We start from the raw sequence: 26,885 nt of genomic DNA on the forward strand, positions 1-26,885 counted from the left end.
GCCTGTTTAAAGATCAGATCAGATCCTGCTCTTAAAAGGGAAGTCATTCAATGAAACTGAAAAGCATTTCAAGTAGTATTGACCAGAGTATATTGATCTCAGTAGCAAACAGGTCCCTACTATTTCTGCAGATTTTTCCACCAAATTATATCTTCAGATACACATTGAAAGATACTTTGCATATCTCATTTTGTCCCTTTCTCAGTGAACCCACCTTGAAAGAGTGAGTTACACATTCTTTTGCATTTCCATGGTGTTTCATCTCTTTTTTTCTACTTTTATTGTTTGGTTCACCACACTAGACTGTAATTTATCCATCTATTTAATTCTGTCTCTCCAACGACCGTGGGAGAGACAGATCCCCTTCTCAGTGGGATCCCCATCTTTGTATCTCCAGTCCCTGGCACTTAGGTGGCTCTGTTTCTCAAATAAACAAATGCTTGCACCAAAGGGTTCCTGCAGAACCCTTGCAAAGGATGGTATTGAGCTGAAGTAAAGAAATCACTCCTTTGAAATACCAACACATTTATCTGGCCTGTATCTCTCCTTGGTCATTTATTTTGTCTTATTTTATATGTATTTATACGCACCCCACTCCAACACTCTTTCCTGGAAAATCCCATGGACGGAGGAGCCTGATGGGCTGCAGTCCATGGGGTCGCTAAAAGTCGGACATGACTGAGCGACTTCATTTTCACTTTTCACTTTCATGCACTAGAGAAGGAAATGGCAACCCACTCCAGTGTTCTTGCCTGGAGAATCCCAGGGATGGGGGAGCCTGGTGGGCTGCTCTCTATGGGGTCGCACAGAGTCGGACATGACTGAAACGATTTAGCAGCAGCAGCATCAGCATACGTATATCTTATTTGGCCCTACCATATCATGAACTTCTTCAGGGTAAGAGTCATATCAAATCACCTCCACACCTCCATCAAAGTATCTGGCATAAAACAGGTGCTAAAAATATGGACTAAATAAATCACTTGCCTTGCAACCAACAACACTGGCAGTATCTGTGCTTCCTAAATTTACACCTGCATAGGTGTCATCCTGTTAAGATATAGATTACCATTCAGTAGCTCTGAAGTAAGCCTGAGAGCTGCATTTTCTAAAGAACTTTCAGATGATCCTCAAGAAGCTGCTCTACAGAACAATTTTTAAATGTCCGTGTCACTACATCAGTGGACCTCTACAGTATTGAGACTCTTCCTGCTGCTGCTGCTGCTGCTAAGTCACTTCAGTCGTGTCCAACTCTGTGCGACCCCATAGATGGAAGCCCACCAGGCTCCCCCATCCCTGGGATCCTCCAGGCAAGAACATTGGAGTGGGTTGCCATTTCCTTCTCCAATGCATGAAAGTGAAAAGTGAAAAGAAAGTCGCTCAGTTGTGTCCGACTCTTAGTGACCCCATGGACTACAGCCTACCAGGCTCCTCCATCCATGGGATTTTCCAGGCAAGAGTACTGGAGTGGGGTGCCATTGCCTTCTCCGGAGACTCTTCCTGGAAGATATTAAATGTGCTGGTGGGGACTTCCCTGGTGATCCAGTGGTTAACACTCCATGCTTCCACTCCAGGGGGTACAGGTTCCTTCCCTGATTGGAAAAGGAAGATTCTGCATACTGTGGGGCCTAAAAAATTAAGAAAGAAAGAAGAAAAAAGTGCTGTTATCTTGGCCCCAGCAAGATACCTCCTGCCCCCTCCCCCATTCTGATTTAACTCATTTAAACTCTCCATGCTATAACCTGTAAGTATCTAGATTTAGATTTAAAGCAAGAGAGTTTGAGAAAAACATCTACTTCTGCTTTATTGACTACAACAAAGCCTTTGACTGTGTGGATCACAAAAAACTGTGGAAAATTCTTTGAGAGATGTAAATACCAGACCATGTTACCTGACTCCTGAGAAATCTGTATACAGGTCAAGAAGCAACAATTAGAACCGGACGCAGAACAACAGACTGGTTCCAAATTGGGAAAGGAGTATGTCAAGGCTGTATATTGTCACCCTGCTTATTTAACTTATATGCAGAGTACATCATGTGAAATGCTGGGCTGGATGAAGCACAAGCTGGAATCAAGAGTGCCAGGAGAAATATCAATAACCTCAGACACGCAGATGACACCACCCTTATGGCAGAAAGCGAAGAGGAACTAAAGAGCCTCTTGATGAATGTGAAAGAGGAGAATGAAAAAGCTGGCTTAAAGCTCAACACTCAGAAAACTAAGATCATGGCATCTGGTCCCATCACTTGATGGCAAATAGATGGGGAAACAGTGGCAACAGTGGCTGACTTTATTTTGGGGGGGCTCCAAAATCACTGCAGATGGTGATTGCAGCCATGAAATTAAAAGATGGTTACTCCTTGGAAGAAAAGTTATGACCAACCTAGATAGCATATTAAAAAGCAGAGACATTACTTTGCCAACAAAGATCCCTCTCATCAAGACTATGGTTTTTCCAGTGGTCATGTATGGATGTGAGAGCTGGACTATTGACTGCCCAAGAATTGATGCTTTTGAACTGTGCTGTTGGAGCAGACTCTTGAGAGTCCCTTGGACTGCAAGGAGATCGCACCAGTCAATCCTAAAGGAAACCAGTGCTGAATGTTCAGTGGAAGGACTGATGTTGAAGCTGAAACTCCAGTACTTTGGCACCTGATCCGAAGAACTGACTCACTGGAAAAGACCCTGATGCTGGGAAAGATTGAAGGTAGGAGGAGAAGGGGATGAAAGAGGATTAGATGGTTGGATGGCATCACCGACTCGAAGTACATAAGTTTGAGCAAACTCATGGGAGTTGGTGATGGACAGGGAAGCCTGGCGAGCTGCAGTTCATGGGGTCGCCAAGTCCATAAGGACACGACTGAGCGACTGAACTGAACTGATTTAGATTTAACTGAACTTTAGGCGTGCAAAAAAGAAAACATTTGATCAGATCTCTTCTTAAGTGAACTGTTGAAAACAGCTGAATAAATAAGTCTTCTAGAGAAAGGAATACGCACACCAAATACCCCAGGTCCGCAGTCAGCCTCCAGCGACAGGGGCCGCTCCTCCAAGTCCTAGACACGCCCCCTCCGGAGAGACCTGACCCCACCCCCTCACCAAGGCCAAAGCCGCGACTGCTTCCTTCTCAACCCAACAGACTTCCGGCGAGGAGGTGTGTCACGTGCCCGGATATAGGAAGTTGTGGCCGGACGGCTGCTTCCAGTTCTCTGCTTAATTGAGGGGTTCGTCCTAGTAACGGTGGCCGCCCCAGTCCTGTCCGGTCTCCGTGTTGGAGGACCCGCCTCGGCACAGCCGGGCTCGGTCCGGCCTTGCGGTAAGCCTTCGGCCGCGGCTGCCGGGCGGTCCTGGCGGCGGCGGACAAATGAACGGAGGGGTGGACGCCAAGGTCTCAGGCGGCTCCTCATTCCTGGTGCTGGTCCAGCGCCGGGGGCTGGGTACTGCTCCCTCCGCCGTCAAAGCCCCCTTCTCTTCCCAGCCTTTCTGGGTAAGGCGGAGAGGCCGGTGGGAGGATCCCGTTACCCCTTGTTATCCTGGGGGACTGGGAGGGCAGCCCAGACATCCTTTTCCGGTTCCGCCCATGAAAATCAGATTTCATCGTAAAAACCGGTCTTGAACCGTTTGTTCTTTGGCTTGGACCAGGAGGGGAGGGCGTGGCAGTACCTTTCCCTTCTGTGTCCAAATCCTCATTTTCTTCTAAATCTCATAAGTGCATTTCCCTGTTGCCATGCAATGGCGTGTTCTCTTAGTGCTCCATGCACTAAGGTGTCTCGATAGCAGACAGGGTACTTAGCAACACGCACTCACTCTCATGACAGTACTGCTTACGAGTTATCTGTCACATCCTGTAGATCCGGCTGAATTTAAGGAAACAACGACCGACATAGAGTATTGTGGCTGACTGCCTCTGGAACGTGGTCAGACATGGGTTCTTATACCTGGAAAACAGTTTTAAAGAACCTCTAATGATTTATTCACTGATTTACCAAAAGAGTATTATAAACACTGGAGAGTTTCTCACGCCATGTTCATAAAGTAGATGCCGTTGGAGGCAAGAATCTTCCTGTCTTCGTGGATATGTCTGTAATATTCACCATGGTAACCTAGAATTTTGCCTGGCACTTAGTAGGCATCCGGAGAAGGCAATGGCACCCCACTCCAGTATTCTTGCCTGGAAAATCCCGTGGACGGAGGAGCCTGGTAGGCTGCAGTCCATGGGGCCGCTAAGAGTCGGACACGACTGAGCGACTTCACTTTCACTTTTCACTTGCATGCATTGGAGATGGAAATGGCAACCCACTCCAGTGTTTTTGCCTGGAGAATCCCAGGGGCGGGGGAGCCTGGTGGGCTGCCTTCTATGGGGTCACAGAGAGTTGGACACGACTGAAGCAACTTAGTAACAGCAGCAGCAGCAGCAACAGTAGACATCAGTGTTTGCTGAATGTGTAGTGCTTTTCATTCTGCCTAACTCCTTTATCAGCTGTGCCTATTTCCTCTCTTGTTTTTACCACTTACCATATTGTCAGTCCTTGCTTTTGACCAAACAGGGATTGGGTGATAGATGCTGACCACTAATAGTCATTCATTCATTTAACCAGTTTTTATAATTCAGCTTAGATTTCCTCAAGAGGTATTTGTTTAGTACCTACAAAGACAGAATATGAAACTGCTAAAACACCTCCTCCCCAAGCCATCCCCCCTGCCCCTTGAAGAGAGTTCTTGAGATCCAGGAACTTGTGACTTTATGAACCAGTTGGACAGCAAGTACTGGATGTTTAACAAATACAGTAAGTGGTATAGCAGTTGAGAGGAGAAATCAATTTGGATTAAGGTCTGTATTGAATCAGTTCAGTTTATTCGCTCAGTCGTGTCCGACTCTGTGACCCCCATGGACTGCAGCTTGCCAGGATTCCATGTCCATCACCAACTCCCAGAGCTTGCTCAAACTTATCTCCATCAAGTCAGTGATGCCATCCAACCATCTCATCCTCTGTCATCTGCTTCTCCCTTCAACCTTTCCCAGCATCAGGGTCTTTTTCAAGGAGTCAGTTCTTTGCATCAGATGGCCAAAGTATTGGAGTTTCAGCTTCAGATCAGCCCTTCCACTGAACATTCAGGACTGATTTCCTTTAGGATTGACTGTGATGAATCAAGTTCATGTAAATTATGGTATGCAGTTAGGATTTGGGTAGACGATACCCTCTGCATGGAAAATCTGAGCAAAGATTTAAAGGCTAGAATGATCAGAGGGCTTGGAGTGAAAGGTTTGTCTTTGGGAGCATTAGAAAAGTGTTGAGCAAGGGCATATTATGATGAAAGATATGTTTTAATATTATTTGCTGAGTGTTTTGGGTTATGGAAGCTTGCAAAGAGGTAACCAGGTGCTATGGTGTTAAATAGATGTAGTTGGTGTGAATCTGGATTGTACCTTGGCAGTAGGACCAGAAAGGATAAATTATGTGTAGATGAAGGAAAATTAGCAAAATGCTTTAGCTGTCAGGTTATTTGGTACCTTCATTTTGGTGACTTTATTAACTGTCGGCTATGTCTTTGCCAAGTTCTGGGAATATAAGGATGAATAAGACACAGGCCTTGCCTGCAAGGAAATACTCTTAATGGGAAAAGAATACAACTAGCTGGACAATATGGTTTGTAAGTGCTGTGTTAGCAGAGTAGAGGGGAAATGTTAGAAAAGTAGGAAAGGAATTTTTTTTTTTTTTGGCGTGTGTGACTGTTTCACAAAAGAGGTCTTATTTTAGCAGGATGAATTGGAATTTCCCAGGGAGAAAAGAATTTGAGAAAAATGAAATTGCGTGAACAAGAGCCTGGAGATAGAAAAGCAAACTGGCCAGTATCCAGGGTGGCTTCAGCAAAGGATAGAGTTGAGCTTTTAGCATATGTGTAGGATCTAGAACATATGAAGGGATAGTAACATAGACATTTTATAATGGGTGGAATGGAGGTTAAAATGGAATGTAGAAGAAGAAAGCAGTTGGGGAAACTTGCTCTTCGTGGTTTTATATTCTCTCCAGGGTAGATGGTGAAGTCATTTGCAGAGAGGGAGTAGACTGACAGAATTGGGGGTTGAAGGAGAGGAATAAGGATTTGCAACACCGATGGAGTAGGAAGAGGGAATCGAAGGAAGTGTTAAGGAATTGCTGAGCAACATTGAAAGCTTAGCATTGATTGGATCTAAAAGTTGTAATGAGTACAATGGACATGGATATGAGACCTTCTTAAGTGCCATATGGTAGCCCAGGAGAAGGAGAGAAAAAAAGACAGTTTATGGAGATTGATGCGCAGGGTGAACTGGTCTACAAATGGAGCAAGATCATTGAAAGGAATGGTGTGGGTGTATGGAAATAAACACTGCCTCCAGGCTAAACTGGGAAAGAAATTAAGCTTGGAGAGGCCAGATGTTCTAAGAGAACAGGATGGAAGGGGAGATCAGAAGACCGGAGGCTGAGATGAGGGGGAATAGGAATGGAAGTGGGAAGATGTGGTTTTTCTGAGAAAAGCAATTTTTTTGAGTTGGAGCAGAGATAGAAATGTTACAGATTGAGTAAAATAGAGGAGTTTTCAAAAGAGTCATTGTATTATAAAAATACATTCAAAGTTACTTATTTAAAACTCATAATTCCTTCATTTTCCCATAGAAACAGTGTTAGGAGTAGAGGTTAATTTCCTAAACCAGCTCACATATATTAAATACTAAACATCTGCATTGGAAATAGTAATACACACGTACACACGCACAAATATGTATTCAGTATATTTAACAAATAAAATTGAAAAGAGATGTTTAAAAAATATTTAAGTTGATATTTGAAAAAAGACGTTGAATTAGATGAGAAAAGGAAGACGAGTGGAAAACTATTTTCTAATAACAGCTTTTTTGAGATATAATTAATATACCATAAAATTCACCCTTTTCAAGTATATAATTCAGTGGTTTTCAATATATTCACAGGGTTATACACCCATCAGTACTGTCTAATTGAAGGACATATTCATCACCCCCAGAAGAAGCCCCATACACATTAGCAGTCACTCCTCATGCCTGCTTGCCCCCCACCCCTGGCAACCAGAAATCAGTCTGTCTGTGTGGATTTGTCTACTCTGGACATTTCATATAAATGGAATCATGAAATATGTGGCCCTTGGCAACTGACTTCTTTCACTTAACATAATGTCTTTAGGATTCATCTGTGTGTCAGTAGTATGTATCAGTACTTTGCTCCTTTTTATGGCCAAATGCCACTGTATGGGTACATTTCATTTTGTTGTTCCCCAGGACATTTGAGATGTTTCCACTTTTGGCTATTGTGAATAATGCTGCAGTGGACGTTTATGGGCATGTTTTTGTGTGGACATACATTTTCAGTTTTCTTAAGTATATACCTAGGAGTGGAATTGCTGGGTCATGTGGTAAATTCACATTTAACTGTTTGAACCCACCAAATTATTTTCCAGAGCAGCCGCAGTATTTTACAATCATCAGGAGTATATGAGACTTCCCTTACCAACACTTGTCTTTCTAATTTTAGCCATCCTAGCAGGTGTAAAGTGGTGGGTATCTCATTATTTTAATTTATGATTCCCTAATGGCTAATGATGTTGAGCATCTTTCCATGTCATTTTTAACCATTCATATGTCTTCCTTGGAGAGATGTCTCCCAAATCCTTTTCTCAATTTTTAATTGGGTTATTTGTTTTTTTGTTGTTGAGTTGTAAAAGTTATTTATATAGGAAATTTATATTTAAATATTGGGAATGGGCCTTTTAATTTTTCTTAAATCTTTTAAAAAATATTTAGTATTTGGTGAGCACTTCAAAAGATCTTCAGTTCAGTTCAGTCACTCAGTCGTGTCCGATTCTTTGTGACCCCATGAATCGCAGTATGCCAGGCCTCCCTATCCATTGCCAACTCCCGGAGTTCACTCAGACTCATGTCCATCGAGTCAGTGATGCCATCCAGCCATCTCATCCTCTGTCGTCCCCTTCTCCTCCTCTCCCCAATCCCTCCCAGCAACAGAATCTTTTCCAGTGAGTCAACTCTTCGCATGAGGTGGCCAAAGTACTGGAGTTTCAGCTTTAGCATCCTTCCTTCCAAAGAACACCCAGGGCTGATCTCCTTTAGAATGGACTGGTTGGATGTCCTTGCAGTCCAAGGGACTCTCAAGAGTCTTCTCCAACACCACAGTTCAAAAACATCAATTCTTCGGCGCTCAGCTTTCTTCACAGTCCAACTTTCACATCCATACATGACCACAGGAAAAACCATAGCCTTGACTAGACGGACCTTTGTTGGCAAAGTAATGTCTCTGATCTTAGAGTTTGATAATACTGGTTCTCTAATTTCTTTTCCAAACACACAGCTTTTTATCTTTATGATGTAGGTGTACAAATGTATGAAATTATTTCCCCATGCTTATTAACCATAAATAAGGTCTTTTCCTGATCCTAAATGGAACAATATAAGAAGAATGATTTTGACAAATGTAATATCTATACTCTGAATTTTTCAGCTGAGTAAAGATGACAGCAATCAAGCATGCATTACAAAGAGACATTTTTACTCCAAATGACGAACGCCTGCTGAGTATTGTCAATGTCTGCAAGGCAGGAAAAAAGAAAAAGAACTGTTTTTTGTGTGCCACAGGTGAGTATTTAATAAGAAAAGATTTCTTTTATTCCTTGGAGACATTTCCTGGTTGTTTATAAAATATTCTCATTGTCTCTATGATTGGAAAAACTGTTGGGCCAGCACATTCATTTTTTTCAGTTGTCTTTAATTAAATCTTAAAAAGATACAAAAGCACTTCCATAACATATAAAGGTATGAACACTTGTGTAGCCACCTCCCAGGATAAAAGGAATATTACCATTACCTTTGAAGTCTCTTGTGTGCCCTGCCCTGCTCCCATTCCCTTCCCTCGCTCATTAAGAGGTAACGAGTATCCTGAGTTTTGATTTACTATTTCCTTGCTTTTCTTTATCATTTTGACATATATGTTTGTAATCTCAAATAATGTATTGTTAGATTTGCTTTAAACTGAGCATAAATTGGATTGTAACACATGTATTCATTTGTGACTTCCACTCATCAGTAGATTCATGTTAGTGAGTGTTACATCTGTTTTTCTCCCATGCCTGTTGAGTCTTTTATTTCCACTGCTATGTAGTGTTCTATTCTGAGAGTACAACTGTTTACTTACCCATCCTACTAGTGATGACCAGGAGATTTGTCTCCAGGTTTTGCTATTCAGGCAACAAAACATGTTTGTCCTTGTCTGCCAGTGTATAGGCAAGAATTTTCTGGGGTAGATAGCTAAGTATGAGATTGCTGGGTCACAGGCATGTGAATGTTCAACACTATAATAACAAATTTTTTTCAAAAGTAGTTGTATTGATTGCACTCCCACAGGCAGTGTGTATTTTGGGTTCTCCACATCTTAGTCTAAACTTGGTTTTGACACTGGGTTTTGACAGACTATCAATTGTTTCCAATCTGGCGAGTGTGAAATAGAATCTCATTGTGGTTTTAAACTGTATTTCCCTAAATAAAAATGAGATTAAGTCTCTGTTCATGATTTTATTAGCCATTTATTGCCTAAATTTGCCTGTTTAAGCCTTCTGTTCATTTTTCTACTGTGTTGGTTGTCCTTTTTGTTTGGTTGATTCTTTGAGGTCTTTATATAATGTGGGTGCTAATTTGTTGGTTATATGCATCCTGGTTTGTGGCTTGTGGTTTCACTTTTTATCATGCCTTTTGATGACATTTATAATTTAAATGAAATCAGATTAATCAGTCTGATCATTTATCTGACCATTTATGGCCTTTTGTCTCTTGTTTAAGATGTCCTTCCCTACCCTGTCGTGTGTTAGTGGCTCAGTCGTGTCTCACTCTTTGTGACCCCATGCATTGTAGCTCACTAGGCTCCTCTGTCCATGGAATTCTCCAGGCAAGAATACTAGAGTGGGTTGCCACTCCCTTCTCCAGTGGATCTTCCCTACCAAGGGATGAAACCCAGGTCACCTGCATTGCAGGCGGATTCTTTACCGTCTAAGCCACCAGGGAAGCCCTTGAAAGTATTCTCCTGTATTACCTTCTACAAGTTTTATAATTTTACCTTTCATATTTCAGTCTCTGATTTACCTGTATCCATGTTTGTAGTGATAAGTGTTTGTTTTTTTCTGGTCACTTTCTTATATCTGGTTTTTGTTGTTTTGTGGGTATTTTGCTGTTTTATCTAAATTTTATAATCAACCTGTCATGTTCCAAATTTTGTTAGGATTTTTATTGGAGTTGTTTTGAATCTATAGTTCACTTTGGAGAGAACGTGCATTTTTATATAAAATCTTGTTCATGCATATGGTGTGGTTTTCTTGGTCTTCTTTAATGCCTTTCAACAAGGATTATAGTTTTAAAGACTTTCAGTAAGTTTTATAATTTTAAAGGCTTTTGCACATGTGTTGTATTTACTCCTAGGTATTTATTTATTCCTAGATTTTTTATACCATCATAAATGATAATTCTTATTAGCATTAATACATTTTAAGACTTTATTATTTTTTTAAAGCAGTTTTAGGTTTACACAAATATTGAGAGGAAAGTACAGAGAATTCCCATATATACCTTTACCCTTACATGCATAGCCTTTCTCTACCACTCACCACAATGATACATTTGTTACCAAGAATAAACCTACATTAACAAATTGTAATCACCCAAAATCCATAGTTTACCTTAGGGTTCAATCTTGATGTTGGTTTGGACAAATGGATAATGACATATATCTGTCATTATAATGTCATGCAGTATTGTCACTGCCCTAAGAATTCTCTCTGCTCTGCATGTTCATCTCTTCCCCAATTCCTGGTGACCACTCATTTTTTTTACTGTCCCCATAGTTTTGCCTTTTCCAGAAGACCAAATAGTAATTGGAATCAAATAGTATGTAGCCTTCTCAGATTGGTTTCTTTCATTTAGTAATATGCATTTAGGTTACCTCCAGTGGTTTTCATGGCTTACAGCTTACTTGTTTTTAGCACTACTTAACATTCCATTGTCCAGATATACCACAATTTATTTATCCATTCACCTACTGAAGGACATCTTGGTTGCTTCCAAGTTGTCAGTTTTGAATAAAGCAGCTATAAACATCCGTGTGCAGGTTTTTGTGTGGACATGTTTTCAGATTCTTTTAGTAAATACTATGGAACATGATTGCTAGACTGTATGGTATGAGTATATTTAGTTTTGTTAGGAAATTGCCAGACTGTCTTCCAAAGTGACTATACCATTTTTAGTTCCCACCATCAGTGAATGACAGTACATGTTGCTGTACATCCTCACATGTGTTTGGTATTGTCAGTGCTCTGGATTTTGGCCATTAAGAAGGAAATGACCACCCACTCCAGTATTCTTGCCTGGGAAATCCCATGGACGGAGGAGCCTGGCAGGCTACAGGCTGTGAGGTCACAAAAGAGTCAGACACGACTTAGTGACTAAGCAACAGTAGGTGTGTAGTGGTATCTCACTATTGTTTTAATTTGCATTTTCCCCATGAGAAATGATGTGGAGCACCTTTTCATATGTTTATGTACCATCTGTATATTTTCTTCGGTTGGATGTCTGTCAAGGTCTATGGCCCATTTTTTAATCAGCATATATTGTCTTATTGTCGAGTTTTAAGAGTTTTACTTATTAAGGAATCTGCCTCTGACCCTCTAGTCTGATTTAGATTCTTCTTTTAGTAATCTGTGTATTCCCCAGTCATAGCATTTGTTATGAAATACTGTTCCTGCTTTAGTATCGTGTGGTGGCAGTGAAGAATCTGCCTGCCGATGCAGGAGACACGGATTCAATCCCTTCATCAGGAAGATCCCCTGGAGAAAGAAATGGCAACCCACTCAAGTATTCTTGCCCAGGACATCCCATGGACAGAGGAGCCTGGCAGGCTACAGTCCATGAGAGTCAGAAACCACTAAAAGGGTCAGAGACCGCTTAGCAATTAAACAACAATAGGCATCTGACAGCTATTTGCAATGAATGAATGAGTGAAGAATAAGGAAATGAATAATGTCTCTAATGAAAGTGTATTATTCAACAGTGACAACTGAACGCCCTGTACAGGTGAAGGTGGTCAAAGTCAAGAAATCTGATAAAGGAGATTTCTACAAAAGGCAGATTGCTTGGGCCCTTCGAGACCTGGCTGTGGTAGATGCCAAGGATGCTATTAAAGTATGTTTTTCTTTTTTTCTTTGACGTGTCTTTCATTTTATAACATAGTATGTTGACTTCTAAGATGATCTAAATTTATTTTGTGACCCAGTGGTTCACCACCTAACCTTGAATTAGTCTACAGTGTATTGTCCAGCCTTCCATTCTCCCACTTCTCAGTCTCAGGCTACTAAAAATAAGTAAATATGTAAGCTTGTTTCATTGTTGGTGGGTTTTTTTGAGCTGCAATTATGTTTGTTCACAAGCTACATAATTAGAGCAAAATAACCTTGACTGTACATTTCTTTGTTTAGATTAGGTCTACTTAGTATAGAATCCATGAATTAGTATGGATTTTAAGGTGGTTTGTAGTGTGAGTTTTTTAAAAAATCATTGTTTTGGTAAAACCTCATTCAAAATCACATAAAATATAATCAAAGTGAATCTTCCTCAGGTAGCCCTCACAAATTAATGCAGAATCATCAGCTGAGGCAGCTGAGCTGGTCCTGTGAAGCCATGGTTTGAATATTGTGGCTCAAGTGATGGCACTGAGTTACACCCCTTATTCTGAGGACTTTAAAGAATACAATTGTTGTTGTTAAGTCACTAAGTCGTGCCCAACTCTCCTGCGACCCCACGGACTGTAGCCCACCAGGCTCCTCTGTCCATGGGATTTTCCAGGCAACAATACTGAAGTGGGCTGCCATTTCCTTCTCCAGAAAGAATAAAATATAAGATATTAAAGAATAAGATATCACACCTTTTGCTTAAGTCACTCTCAAATTCCAAGAAGGTTGAATAATATGATAATCATGATAAAGGGGCACCTTTATTCCTGACAGTTCAAGGCTTTTCACAGCAGTACCCCTTAAATAAAAAAAAGGAAATCAAGTAGAGCTCTCCAGGTTAAAGCACGTACCTCCTCCTCCTCAGCCTCTCTAACCCTGCCCTCATCTTCCTTCACAGCCCAGGGCCCTTCCAGAGCTCTCGGGGGTGCTTTGCCGCATATCCTCTATACTGTGATGGGGCTGTAAGCAAGGCTTATAGTACTGTAACCGCAGGTGCCCTGTGAGTGAGCGCTTCAGCCTTTACACTGATTCAAAAGGCACAGAGAAGTGAAAACTACCTTTGTAGAGCAGTCTGATAAAATAAAAGTCTGGTTTTAGGCTGATTCAGACCTCTGAGGATCTCAAAGCTGTTCAGAATGACAAGCAGTTGAGTCAGGTGCAAACAGAAATTTTTTAAAGAAACAGAAACAAGTTTAGGAGAGTCCTGCATATCTGTAGAGTTGTGATTTCTTTCAAAGTGGAGAGAATGCCTTTTCTTTAAGTATTTTAGGGAAAACTGGGCCTTTGTTGATTTCTACAAAGCACCCAATTTTTAGAAAAATGTGGAATGTGGAAAACGGGGTCTGACATGCGCTTTGAGTGTGGGTACATGTGTATGTATTTGAAAAGAACATGAAAATGAGATTTTAAAAAACACTTTGCATTATATAATAATGGATCAAGAGGAAAGATTTTCTGTTTAAGACAAAATACTTTAAGGCCTTTTTAGAAACTCGCCTTTATTAAAAAGCTTTCTTCTCTTCAGTAGTTTTACATTTCATAAGCCCATTGACTTGTGTAATTCACTAACATTGCTAAATGCTTATTTGAATGCATTCCTCAGCTGACACCTCATTGCTGACTTGCTTAATGGATTTTTTTTTCTTTTTATGCAAGCACCTTGGTGTGTGTATGCTATATATGGATATAAAACATAAAACTTTTATACATAGCCTAACAGCCATTTAGCATCACACATTGATTTGTGTGAGTGTTGCTGCTGGACCACTCAGCTTCTTTTATGGCATTATGGGAAATGTTCCCAAGGAAGAGATCATTTCCCATCAAGTTTCATGTTGGTTGCCAAGACTGTTAGATTTCTTTATAGATACTAATGCAATTACCTTTTTTTTAAGTGTATTTTACTGAAGTACAGTTGATTTACAATGTTGTGTTAATTTCTGCTGTACAGCAAAGGGATTCAGTAAGACATATACATACATTCCTTTTCATTTTCTTTTCCACTATAGTTAAGCACAGGATATTGAATATAGTTCCCTGTGCATACAGTTGGACCTTGTTTATCCATTCTCTCTCTATATATATAGTTTGCATCTGCAGTTCCAGAGTCCCAACATATCCCTCCTCCCCTTTTCCTCCCCCTTGGCAACCCCAAGTTTGTTCTCTGTGTCTGTGACTCTGTTTCTCTTTTGCAGATAAGTTCATTTGTGTCATGTTTTATATTCCATATATAAGTGATATACGGTATTTGTCCTTCTCTGACTTTCTTCACTTAGTATGATAATCTCTAGTTGCATCCATTTGTTGTAAATAGCATTATTTCATTCTTTTTTATGGCTGAGTAGTATTTCGATAGAAGAAGGCAATGGCACCCCACTCCAGTACTCTTGCCTGGAAAATCCCACGGACAGAGGAGCCTGGAAGGCTGCAGTCCATGGGGTCGCTGAGGGTCGGACACGACTGGGTGACTTCACTTTCACTTTTCACTTTCATGCATTGGAGAAGGAAATGGCAACCCACTCCAGTGTTCTTGCGTGGAGAATCCCAGGGACGGGGGAGCCTGGTGGGCTGCTGTCTATGGGGTCGCACAGAGTTGGACACGACTGAAGCGACTTAGCAGTATTTCAATGTATATATGTACCATATCATCTTTATCCATCCATTTGTTGGTGGACATTTAGGTTGTTTCTGTGTCTTGACTATTGAAATAGTGCTGCAGTGAACACTGGGGTGCATGTATCTTTTCATACTATAGTTTTGCCCAATACATGCCCCGGAATGAGATTGCTAGATCATATAGCAACTCTGTTTTTAGTCTTTTGAGGAACCTCCATACTGTTTTTCATAGTGACTGCAACAATTTAATGCAATTACTTTTTCATTGTAAATGAAAGTTTTTAATTGCTTGTCATTTTAGTTCTGCTTATTGAGCTATAGATTAATACAACCATCCTAGTGTAATATGTCAAGTCTTAATCCTTAAATTATCTCAGATCTTCATAATAAAAGTCTGGTATCACTTTTCTTCCATGTTTGTGGTCTTTATTTACATTTTATCCCCCTAAACAGCACTTTAAACTAATTGAATGTATGATTAGCCTTCTATAGAACATTAAAAACATTTGAGACTATTTTTTAATTCCTTAGATGTAAAGAAAAGTATACATCTATATGTTTTCATTTTTTATATAGTAATCAAGTAGTTCTGCATTCAAGGGAGAATATCAAGGCATGAAATTATTGCTGTAATTTGACTTAAGAGACATGTAGAGAGCGTACTACAGTTCTCTCACATCAGTTGAACTTCTTTTTCATTAAAATAAGGCCACCAGTATTTTTTACTTTTGAAACACTCTTAATTATTCTGTGTTTTCAGAATTGAAAACAGGAGCAGTCCCTGCTTTCCACCTCATGTGTTCTTGGAAACCACACTCGGGTATAGATTGTATTTTTTCTCATATGTTATAAGGAATTAGTGTCAAATCACAGTTATGAATAATAGCACATTATTAAAGAAGAAGTGTAACTCTGAAACCCCCAAAGGCAATTTAAAAAGAAAAGTAAAAACTCAAGACCATTGTCATCTTATAAAGTAGGAAGCTGAAACACATGCTGTTAAGTAGACATCCTGTACTTTCATGTATAGACCTAACGGATATAGAAGGGAAATTGCCAACTATGTTGTTTTTAATCCAGCTTCTTTTGGAAAGCAAATACATTTTTGCTATAAATTGAATTTTCTGAACCATTTTCTGCAAGTCACTTAGTTGATTTTTAGTGGTGATTTTAGCTTTTTGTTTTATTGAAATATAGATATCTATTATGTGTTTTTATTGCAGGAAAATCCTGAATTTGATTTACATTTTGAAAAAATATATAAATGGGTTGCCAGCAGCACTGCTGAAAAGAATGCATTTATTTCATGCATTTGGAAATTGAATCAGCGATATCTTCGGAAGAAAATTGATTTTGTCAATGTCAGCTCACAGCTTTTGGAAGGTAAAGTTAAATAAAAGTGTATATGTAAAATAAAGTATATCTGTAAGGGAATATATAATTTGGCATTCTTCAAAGTAATTAAAACTCTGAAAGATCTTTTTTAAAAAATAATTTTCCTTATTGCAGAAGTGATGCTTATTTGTTATAGAAAATTGATTCAGCCACTTAATAAACTTAATCCTGAAATATAACTACTGTTAACATTTTGTTAGATGTTCTTCTGGTCTTTTTTTCTATGCATATTTAAATACTTGTTTTTAAATAAATTTATGTTGTTACCTCCCATTCTTTTTCATATAATGTATCGTGAACATTTTCCTTATTAAACATTTACTCAACAGTATTTTTAATGGCACCATAGTATTCCATTTTATTGGATATTTTTTAACTAGTCACTTTTTAAAAGTTTTCCAATCTTTGCTTATTTTAAACAACTCTGAGATGAATATCTTTATAGCCGTATTTTTATGTAGCGTATTGGTGTAGTATTTAAGAATACAAGTCTGGAGTCAGACTGCCTGGATTCAAATCTTGGTTTTGTCCCTTACTATAGTTTTGTGACCTTGGTTTACTCTTTGTTTCAATTTCTCTTATCTCAGAAACAGAGATAATAGTTATCAACTCCGTAAGATTATTATAAGGATTAAATTACTTAATATATGAACATGATGAGAACAATTCCAAAGCTGTAGTAAGTACTGTTGTATATTAGTGATTATTATTCTTTTATCCAGGGTAAAGTCCTTAGACATGGAGTAAATTAAGGTATTTTAGATCATACATCTTCAGGAATATTACTAGGGATTATTTTGTGTTATAAGACAAAAAATCTACTGTTATTGAAAATGTACAATGAGGTTTTTTTTTAACTTTAAAATTTCTTTTATAAGGGCACACATGTTGTGAGAAGAGGGTTCTGTGTGCCTTGCAGATACAATTTGTTGTACTCCTCATCTCAAAGAAAGTAACTGAGGTAGCGGCAGATGGACAGAGCTGTAGCCCCTCTTTACTAAGGGGAAAATAAGTAGATTTGTCTTAAGTTGTACATTAGTATTTAAAAATAGAATCTTCTGTTCTGTCAAGTTGAAATATCTGAAATTGCCAATATTCAACCGTTTTGACCTATAAAAACGTCAACTTCAGGTGCTTCAGACTGTTCTTTGGCTTAGCTACTGGCCTCTGTCCTTTCTCCATTTTGTTTTACTTAATTCCTTTGCTGTTTGGCCACCTGTCTTTCTCTCCTTAAATGTAGTATTCTTGTCCATCACTTATTAATTAGTGAGCCCGTTACTGGTTTCAGGCTTGATGCTTGGAACTGGCAGGGGCATCTCTCAGGCCCTGTGCTCCTCCCTGCAGTGGGGCTGGCCTTGTTATCTGAGGCCTCAGGGCTTCCATCTCGCCAACATTAGCCTCCGATGACCTTTAAGAAATTTATGGTAATTTTCTGTGCCTTGAATAATAGGTTAAAATGCTCTGAGTGAAAGTGAAAGTCATTTAGTTGTGTCCAACTCTTTGCAACCCCATGGACTATACAGTCCATGGAATTCTTCAGGCCAGAATACTGGAGTGGTTAGCCGTTCCCTTCTCCAGGGGATCTTCCCAACCCAGGGATTGAACCCAGGTCTCCCGCATTGCAGGCAGATTCTTTACTAGCTGAGCCACCAGGGAAGCCCAGGAATACTTAAGTGGGTAGCCTATCCCTTCTCCAGTGGATCTTGCTGACCCAGGAATCAAACCGGGGTCTCTGGCATTGCAGGCAGATTCTTTACCAGCTGAGCTATTTAATTTTTTTTTTCAGCATTTCAGGATTGAACATTCTGGTCAGTGAATGATTGATAAGCTTTCTGTTCCATTTTCAAATATTATATATATTTCAAGATGTTACTTATTGCCTAAAATATATTTTAAAGCAGTATATTTTGTTCAGTCAACAATATGGGAAAATACATACCCTACCTGTATTTCTCTCATTGAGGAATAGCACCAAAATCAATAAGAAGAGTATTGCTGTTTTTTGAGAATAAGGTGACTAGCTTTAAAAAAAGAAAAGACATTTAATTTTTTAGAGCCTTAAGCAAAGGTATAGACATTTTTATAAACATTAACCTAATTGAGATCAATTTTAAGAATACTAAGATCCTTAAGGATCTCATTTTGAAAATCACTTTCTATAAATCAGTAACTACTGCTTTGATTTAATGGAGTTTATATAGTAGCTTTATTAATAATTATAAACTAGTTTAATGTTTTACTGGACTTTAAAATCATGGCCTCTAATTGGTTTTTTTTTTAAGTCTCTAAGCTTTGGGTTATGTTAGAAAACAAATGCGAAATTATCACCATTTCCTTTTAAGAGCTAAATAATCATTCAAGTAAGACTGTTCATTGCAGTAACAGCTTTAGTAGTTTTCGTTGGTGACAACTGAATGTTCATGCTGGTAATTGGGGCTTCTTGGTAGAATAATATTTTTAAAACAGAGCTTTGTTAACAGGTTAAGTTAGAAAATTTTGTTTGGCCTTTTCTTTTTCATTCTTACAGCCTGATTTTTTTTTTTTTAATCTTTGACTTGAATTCTTAAAAGCCAGCTTGAACTGATATCTTGTGTGTGTTTTAAATTGGTTCCATCTTGTCCTTTCTAACAATGTTTTATGACTAATCCATTGTGAGGGAATGTCTGGGTAAAGGTTTTGGGTCTTGAGTGAAAATAACTAGACTAAATGCATGAGTCACAACTGACCTAAAAATAATCCCCAGGAAGTAATCTGTTTTCCAGTTTTCTCCTCCAAGGTCTCAGCAGTACTGTATGTTACTAAGAGAAAATAGAAAGATAAATGTATTTTTAGTCACTGTCAGAAAATGAATAAGAAAAATGAACTCTGGAAATTTAGCTTCTTATGAATATTTCCAGTTGGTAGTTGAATTTGACATTGTCTTTTAAGCTTTAATTTAGCATGAAGTTCAAATGAGATGTGGGTAGTATTTTTAATATTTAAACCTGTGTACATTTCTACCCAGCTAATATTCTTTGCTTACTTTCCTCTGCTTTTTTCATACCTTTTTACTCTCCAGAACTGCCTAAAGTTACAGAAGGTGCGTAACACCTTTTCTTCTTATTCTATTCCATATATTATATTCCATAATATTTTATTACTTGCCATTGTTCTTTACTATTGGTTGCATATTTTATGAAATTGTGTGCAGGGAAAGATGTATTACAACAAAATCCATATGGTAATAAAAATTAATGATAGTATTCATTATTGACTTCCAAAGAACTGTTTTATGGAAGAGAAAATACTTCTGAAATAATTATGATCATTTAAAATATTTGTTTATTTAAAATATTTACTTGTATAAGGAGTGTACAGAATGATTTGGGCGTTCCCTGCCCCTAGTGGCTAAAAAGCTGCACACAGGACACTTAACATTTCCAGAGGGACTGTTTCAAAGGGCTAGGAGCTTGATGATGCTATCTAAGGAACTTATATTTGTATACTGCAATCTGTAATTGCCTGTACCAAAAGTTTTAGCCCCTCCTTTTTTTTCTGGTACATTATCTAAACCTGCCTAATTAACATTCTTAAGAGTAAATCATTTGTTACTTTGAATTAGGTATGTTTTGTTCAAGGACAAGTTAACATATGTCAAGTCATGCTGAATGAAGATTCTCATTTTCATACAAAATAATATTTAAAACACTTGGAATTGGTGTTTTAAATGGTGTTCCATGAATTATTGAAAATCAGTAACTTTGTTTTGAGGTTTATTTAAGGGTAAAATTATTTTTTTCATTTTATCTCTCTTAACCTCAAGATTTATATAAAATCCCATATGCTGAGTGTTCTTTCCAGAAAGTGAACTGAGACATTTATCTAGAAAGCGTCTCAGTTCTGACCTCATGGTCTTTTGTTTTGAAGCAGGAAGACAGTTGAAATTTTTGTAGTCTTAACATGGCCATGTTGTTGTTCTTACTATAGAGATATTGAGAAAGTTTCTATTAGCTGATCCTTAGAAATTTTATAAATACATGTGAAAATTTTTTAAAGAAAGAAATGGAAAGTTCAGTTAATATTTTCATTGCCCAAAATAAATTATGAATTGTAGATACATTTTTAAAATTTCAATTGAAAGTTATTTGGAGGAAAACACAAAACATAACAAAGACAAAAAGAACAAAAATAACGGAAGAAGATGTTACCTGGGAAAAAAAGGAAAGCAAATTGTTTCTCATGTGTCCTGAATTCATAAGCATTATTGTATTAGAGCAACAGTTACCTCAGGTAGGAAAAAAAAAAAGCTAGGTTTGTGCATGTGTTTTGTTCTGGTTTTATATTTGTTGTATAGTTTAATTATGTTTTGGGAAAGTGTGACTAAGGCCTGTTTTAACACAAGTCAATAAATTAGACTGCATGCTTTTGTTATACTAGACATTATGTTAACGTAAGCAGTTCTTCATAAAAATAAGTCTTTTTTTCATATACTTTGAATCATTTTTTTTCCTATTTTTCAGCCACTAAATGTGACCTGTGCTTATAACTGACATTACATATAAGTACAGTGCTGTTACCCTTCCTAGTTTTTTACTACTTTATTTTTAATTTTTACCCTCTTTTAAGAATCTGTTCCAAGTGGAGAAAATCAGAGTGTGACAGGAGGTGACGAAGAGGCAGTGGATGAATACCAAGAGTTAAATGCAAGAGAAGAGCAGGATATTGAAATAATGATGGAAGGCTGTGAATATGCAATTTCCAATGCCGAGGCCTTTGCAGAAAGGTTGTCCAGAGAGCTGCAGGTGCTAGATGGGGTAAGCCTTTGTTGTAACGTATGACTAGGGATGTGTGGTAAACTGAGGAGACTGGTGATGTTCATATTCTACGGCCTCTGCGCTTAAGCCTGGATAGTGTGATTACTGCTGTCTTTCCCTAGAAGTGCATTACCAGCTGCCCTCCCTCCATCTTTCATGGTTCTTGTTCCAAAGACAGAACCATTTCTATTAGGCCAGTGAAGGCAGTTGGCTGAGGTTCTGGATTTGGGGAGGTTCTTGATATGAAGTGATGGAAATAGAAAGTAGCCAACCTGAAACCACCCTGGGGGTTGAATCCCCCCGCCTCTGAAACACTTCAGAATAGTTCAGGGCAAGAGAATAACATTTTTGTGGTTTGGGGGAAAAAAACAGGTAAAAGATAGAAAGAGAGCGAGTGAGCTGAAAGAAGTGAATCCTTTACCCAAAGAGAGCAAAATAGTGTAGTGAAAACAGGAGAACCAGGGCAAGAGGATGTTTGACTCCTCTGAACTGCTTTGGAATAGATGCTGTTCATTTGTATGCAGGTATATGAGCTTGTATCTAAATGTACATCTTTAGGAAGTAAAAAGCTACAAGTAGCACCTGTCTTGTGAGAAAAATCTAAAATGAGAATGTTTTGGTGGGGGGCGGGGTGTGGTTTTGTTAGGCAAAGTATGCATTTAAGAAAAACTCTCAGAAAATAAGGAATGTTTTAAAGACTTTAAAGAGTGTTGGCATTTTATACAAGAAAGGTACAGAAGTTGTAAGGTTGAACTGAGGTCCAGAGATTACACCAATAGTCCAAGCTTACAAATTTGTAAAACTCTCAGGAAGTAAAGCCTAGAAGAGACTTCAAGATGTTGAAGTGAAAATTGTCCTGAATCAGTTCAAGTTCCAGCTCTGCTACTTAAGATGTCAGTGGGTCTGAGCTCTGCTGCCTTTACAGTTGGGCTGCACCTACAAGTGAGTTATTATGAATAGTATATAAAATAACATGTGAAATTTTAGCATCACTCATACAATGACATTATTTTAATTCTTTATCCAGATTTTTTCCTCATATCATGTTATATGCCTTCTTAATGTGGCTTTGTGGTTTGTGTTTTCTAGTTAATGTTGCATCTGTGTTCCAAGTCATCATATTACTTTGCAGTTTAATTTTGGATTTGAAAGCTTCCATATTTCAGGGAATTCAGAATCAATAGTCAGAATCTTTAGAAAATATTAATAAGGGGTTGGTGGTTTGTTGCTGCTTTGGGGAAAGAAAGTAGTTGCAAATGAAAGAGAAAAGAAAGAATACTATAAAAGGAGCTATCTTATGGCAATAGGCTCTTCCATATCCTATTAGTACAAATCATGCTACAGTTATAAATTAGTTCTATGTATCCATTAAAGACTGGCATGCTTCTGCTACCCTCTTAACTAAGGTAGTAAGACAGATGATTATTATGTTTTTGTTTACCCACTCCAGTGTTCTTGCCTGGAGAATCCCAGGGACGGGGGAGCCTGGTGGGCTGCCGTCTATGGGGTCGCACAGAGTCGGACACGACTGAAGCAACTTAGCAGCAGCAGCAGCAGCACGCTTTTGTTTAGGGTTTTACGTAAATAGTGCAGATTATAGAAAATGTTTATAGTTGATAGAGCTAAAAGAAGTGTCAGAGATGATATAACCTAATGCCAGTTAGTTTACAGAAATGAGAGTACACCATTACTGATGATACATCATGGGGCCTACCCTAAATATGCAGTATTGAGGTCTGGTTCCTAACCTCCATATAAGGGAAAGTGTGCTTCCCTGAAATACTATGTAAAAAAGTGGAATGTAAACACAAAGTAGCAAATTAAAGTAGATGTGTAGATGTGTATGTCAGCCTTTGTTGCTGCTGCTGCTAAGTCACTCTGCTGTCAAAGATATTTATGGATATTTCATTTAAAGCATATGAAGTATTACTTCTCTTTTTAACTTTGTAGGCCAACATCCAGTCAATTATGGCCTCCGAAAAGCAAGTCAACATCTTAATGAAGTTACTGGATGAGGCTCTCAAGGAGGTGGATCAGATTGAATTGAAACTGAGCAGTTATGAGGAAATGCTCCAAAGTGTAAAAGAACAAATGGATCAGATCTCGGAAAGCAACCACCTAATTCATCTTAGTAACACTAATAATGTAAAACTCCTATCTGAGATAGAGTTCCTTGTGGTAAGCATGATTATAAACTATTAACACCAATTAAAAAAAAAAACTAATGATCTCTAAAGCCCATTTGTAAATATTTCTAATTTCCTTAGGAGAGCAAGATTTAAAAATACTGCAGTTTCAAAGACCCAGTAATAGGATTGAGCAGCATCTTACCTGTAAACTTCCTAAGAGTAAACAGACAAATGATGTGTTTATTTACATTCCAGAACCACATGGACCTGGCCAAAGGTCATATAAAGGCACTTCAGGAAGGAGATCTTTCTTCTTCCAGGGGCATTGAGGCCTGCACCAACGCCGCAGATGCCCTGCTGCAGTGCATGAATGTAGCTCTTCGACCAGGTATGACCATAAAATCTGCCCAAGAACTTGGAACTAAGCTTCTGACTTAGTGTAAAGCTGTTGACAAGAAGTCCACAAGGCAAGTGGTTTAGGGTTAGATTATTAACTATTGAAACAAGTTTCACTTACTATCAAACATAATTTATATTGGCACGAAGAACTTTTTAGTTTCAGTACCTTCTGATTGACCATCAGTGACTAAGTTAACACCAGGATTTTTCTTCAGTGCTGTTCACAGGACCTAGGACAAAGCAGATGCCATAAGGCTTTGCTAGACCAGCGGTTCCTAAACTTGAGCTTGCATCAGGATCACCTAGAGGGCTTTTTAAAACACAAATTGCCAGGTGCCACCACAGAATCAGTAGGTCTGGTCTGAGGCCTTAGAATCTATGTTTCTGACCGTTCCCAAGTGATGCTGAGGCAAGACCGCAGTGTGAGGATCACTGAGTTACACTGTTTTTTCCCCCTTACCTTTCTTTTATAAACACATGAATAAGCCAGTAAAACTTTGAGTTCTTCAAAACTGAAATAGGGCTTCTGTTATAAATGTACTCATTAGACATCCAGGAGCTCTTTAACCCATTAAATAAGTTGTTACAATTTCAGGCCATGACATGCTTCTGGCAGTTGAACAGCAGCAGCAGCGTTTCAGTGATTTGCGAGAGAATTTTGCCCGGAGACTGGCCAGTCACCTCAACAATGTTTTTGTTCAACAGGTAATTTTATTTTATTATATTACTGTCATGTTCCTGTAGCGTGAAATGAAATTGTCACAGAAAAAATTTTAATGTATTTAATTGGGAGCACAGTATGTTCCATTATATATTTATTTGATTTTAATATTTTTAGATATATATGTATTTGCTCATAGATGTATTTGGGGCCTCAGTGGTCTCCTATGAAGACAGTTCCTTTTAGCTAAAATTCCCTAAGTTTTAAATAATTATGTTTACATATTACATATACCCCATTTAGACAATCTTGTTTACAAAAATAGGTCCAAACTTGTTACGTGTTTAATGTTTGGCCTGTTTTATTTTTCAATATTTTCAAGTGAGAACAGGGACTTGATTCCATGTTTTAAGTGTTTCATTGGCTCCATGTACTTATAAATATGAGAAAAATGACTAACTCAATTGTAAATTCTAGTTGATTTAATCTTATATAAAACCTTTGTCTCTATTTTTATGTGGAAAGGGTGTTATAATTAAGGTTGTGGCAATGCTATAAATGTTACTATTAAGTATACCTTAGAGGGATTTGAATAGAAGGTGTTTTATTTAATAAATAATAAATTAGACAATATTTATCGAATAAATTAGGTGTAATAAATTAGATTTTGTGTATTTATCATCTCTTTAATAGGGATTTGGGGCAAAAAAAAAAAAAGTTGAGTGAAATTTTGTTCATCAGAAATTCTGTCTGAAATTCTAGGTTCTTATTTGTTTTCACTTTGTAGTATTCTGAAACAATTGTGTTTACTCTATTTTATTTCTGACTAGTTTACTCAGGCCCTCCTTCAGCTCTATAACAGGTCCTACTTTCTTTCGGTGCCTGTGAGTACATCAACTTTGGCTCCAGCTTCTCTGATTCTTTTTTTTTTTTTCCTGTAAAGTTTACTAAGCTTATTAGCAGCAGAATCTTTATAGTTATAATTTACTGATTTAAGCTACCTGTTAACCATATTTGTGGCATTTTTAATGTCCCATAACAGAAAGTTTATTTAGATCCAAAAGGCATTTAATCTCATTCTGCTTGCCTTTCTTTCTGTCATTCTTTCATTCACTTACTCACTCCTTTATTTGGAAGCCATTTGCCCAGTGATTAAAGATGCATTCCAGACATTTCACTGGAATAGATGAGAGGCTGATTCTTTCCTCTAGTTGCTCACGGTCTAGAGAAGGGACACAAACAGACTGAGGGAGGGTATATGTTATGGTGGTACCATGGGAGCATAAAGGAAGATCAGCTAACTAAGCGTGCAAGGGGGAAACAGGGGAAGACTCTCTTAACATTCCACTTGACTTAAAAAGCATCAGGAAAAAAGTAAACCTAGGAATCACATAGGAAATACTAACGCACATTTTTCTTACACTGTTATTTCAATAATATCTATTTCTACACAATTCCCTAGTTTTTTTTTTAAATAATCCTGTTGGCAGGGGTGTAATCCACATTTGTAGATGGTACTGAAAATACCAGTCAGTAAGTGATAATCTTTTCTCCACCCTTAATTGTTATAACATGCTATTATTTGTGATTTTGCTTCCTTGCCTTATAAACTAATGGCTTTGTTTAAAATGAATGCTTCCCAGTTCTGAAAATCTAATATGCATTGTTACACGTGAGTAATGCATGTTAAAAACCAGAATGTTGCAACAACCTGGAATGTGCTGAAGAAGATGGAAGATGATGTCCCAAGTACAGAAAAGAGATTTTCTTTGTGTTAAATTTAATACTTTGTGTCACCTAGCAAAGAGTTGGGAAACAAGGGTGTTTCTAGTCCTGGTTGAGGGGCAGATTGTCTGGGAAGATTTGATTACCTCATTGTGTTCCATGTCTTTGTCTGTCAGCAAATTTTGATTGTGTATCTGACTTGTGTGTCACATTGTGTGACAGTACTCACTGTCCTCCATATGTAAGAATAAGAAATGGCTCCTACCCTCAAGATGCTTGTGTGGATGTGTTAAAAGGAATGTGCTTAAAACTCTACAGCAGTGTATACGGGATACCTTGGAGACACCACAGTAAAGTGAATGTGTCAGTAAAGCAAGTCACATAAATTTGTTGGTTTCCCAGTGCATAGAAGAGTTATGTTTACACAGTATTATAGCCTGTTGTGTGCAATATCATTATGTCTAACAAAAGAATGTACACACTTATTTAAAAAATACTTTATACTAAAAATTGCTAACCACCATCTGAGCCTACCATCTGAGTCATAATCTTTTTGCTGATGGAGGGTCTTTCCTCAGTGTTGACGGTGCTGGGGGACCAAGGGAGTGATTACTGAAGATTGGGGTGGCTATGGCAATTTTTTAAAATAAGACAACAGTGAAGTTTGCTGTATGTAATGATCAACTTTTCCTTTCTCAGACAATTTCTCTATAGTATGCAATGCTGTTTCATAGCATTTTACCCACAGTAGAACTTCTTTCAGAATTGGCATCAGTCTTCTCAAATCCTGCCACTTGATTTATCAACTAAGTTTATATATTAATTATAGTCTAAATCCTTTGTTGTCATTTCAGTAGCCTTCACAGCATCT

General features: G+C 38.2%; 1 protein-coding gene across 6 annotated transcripts in view; it reads left to right on the forward strand.

Moving 5' to 3' along the window:
- Positions 1-3,126: 3,126 nt before the first annotated feature.
- Positions 3,127-26,885, forward strand: part of EXOC1 (exocyst complex component 1) — a 52,655-nt gene continuing 28,896 nt past the window's right edge. For 2 of the 6 annotated variants that reach the window (XM_055588626.1, XM_055588627.1), the window contains exons 1-10: positions 3,127-3,318; positions 8,531-8,664; positions 12,119-12,249; positions 16,136-16,295; positions 19,366-19,386; positions 20,913-21,100; positions 23,051-23,278; positions 23,485-23,617; positions 24,224-24,333; positions 25,120-25,173. In XM_055588626.1, coding sequence (XP_055444601.1) covers positions 8,541-8,664; positions 12,119-12,249; positions 16,136-16,295; positions 19,366-19,386; positions 20,913-21,100; positions 23,051-23,278; positions 23,485-23,617; positions 24,224-24,333; positions 25,120-25,173 — 1,149 coding nt within the window. In that variant the 5' untranslated portion in view covers positions 3,127-3,318; positions 8,531-8,540. The remainder of the gene's footprint in view (positions 3,319-8,530; positions 8,665-12,118; positions 12,250-16,135; positions 16,296-19,365; positions 19,387-20,912; positions 21,101-23,050; positions 23,279-23,484; positions 23,618-24,223; positions 24,334-25,119; positions 25,174-26,885) is intronic. The other 4 variants (XM_055588628.1, XM_055588630.1, XM_055588629.1 and 1 more) reach the window with 2 other exon arrangements.

The sequence above is a fragment of the Bubalus kerabau genome, chromosome 7, assembly GCF_029407905.1.
Source record: "Bubalus kerabau isolate K-KA32 ecotype Philippines breed swamp buffalo chromosome 7, PCC_UOA_SB_1v2, whole genome shotgun sequence".
Classification (NCBI taxonomy): domain Eukaryota; kingdom Metazoa; phylum Chordata; class Mammalia; order Artiodactyla; family Bovidae; genus Bubalus; species Bubalus kerabau.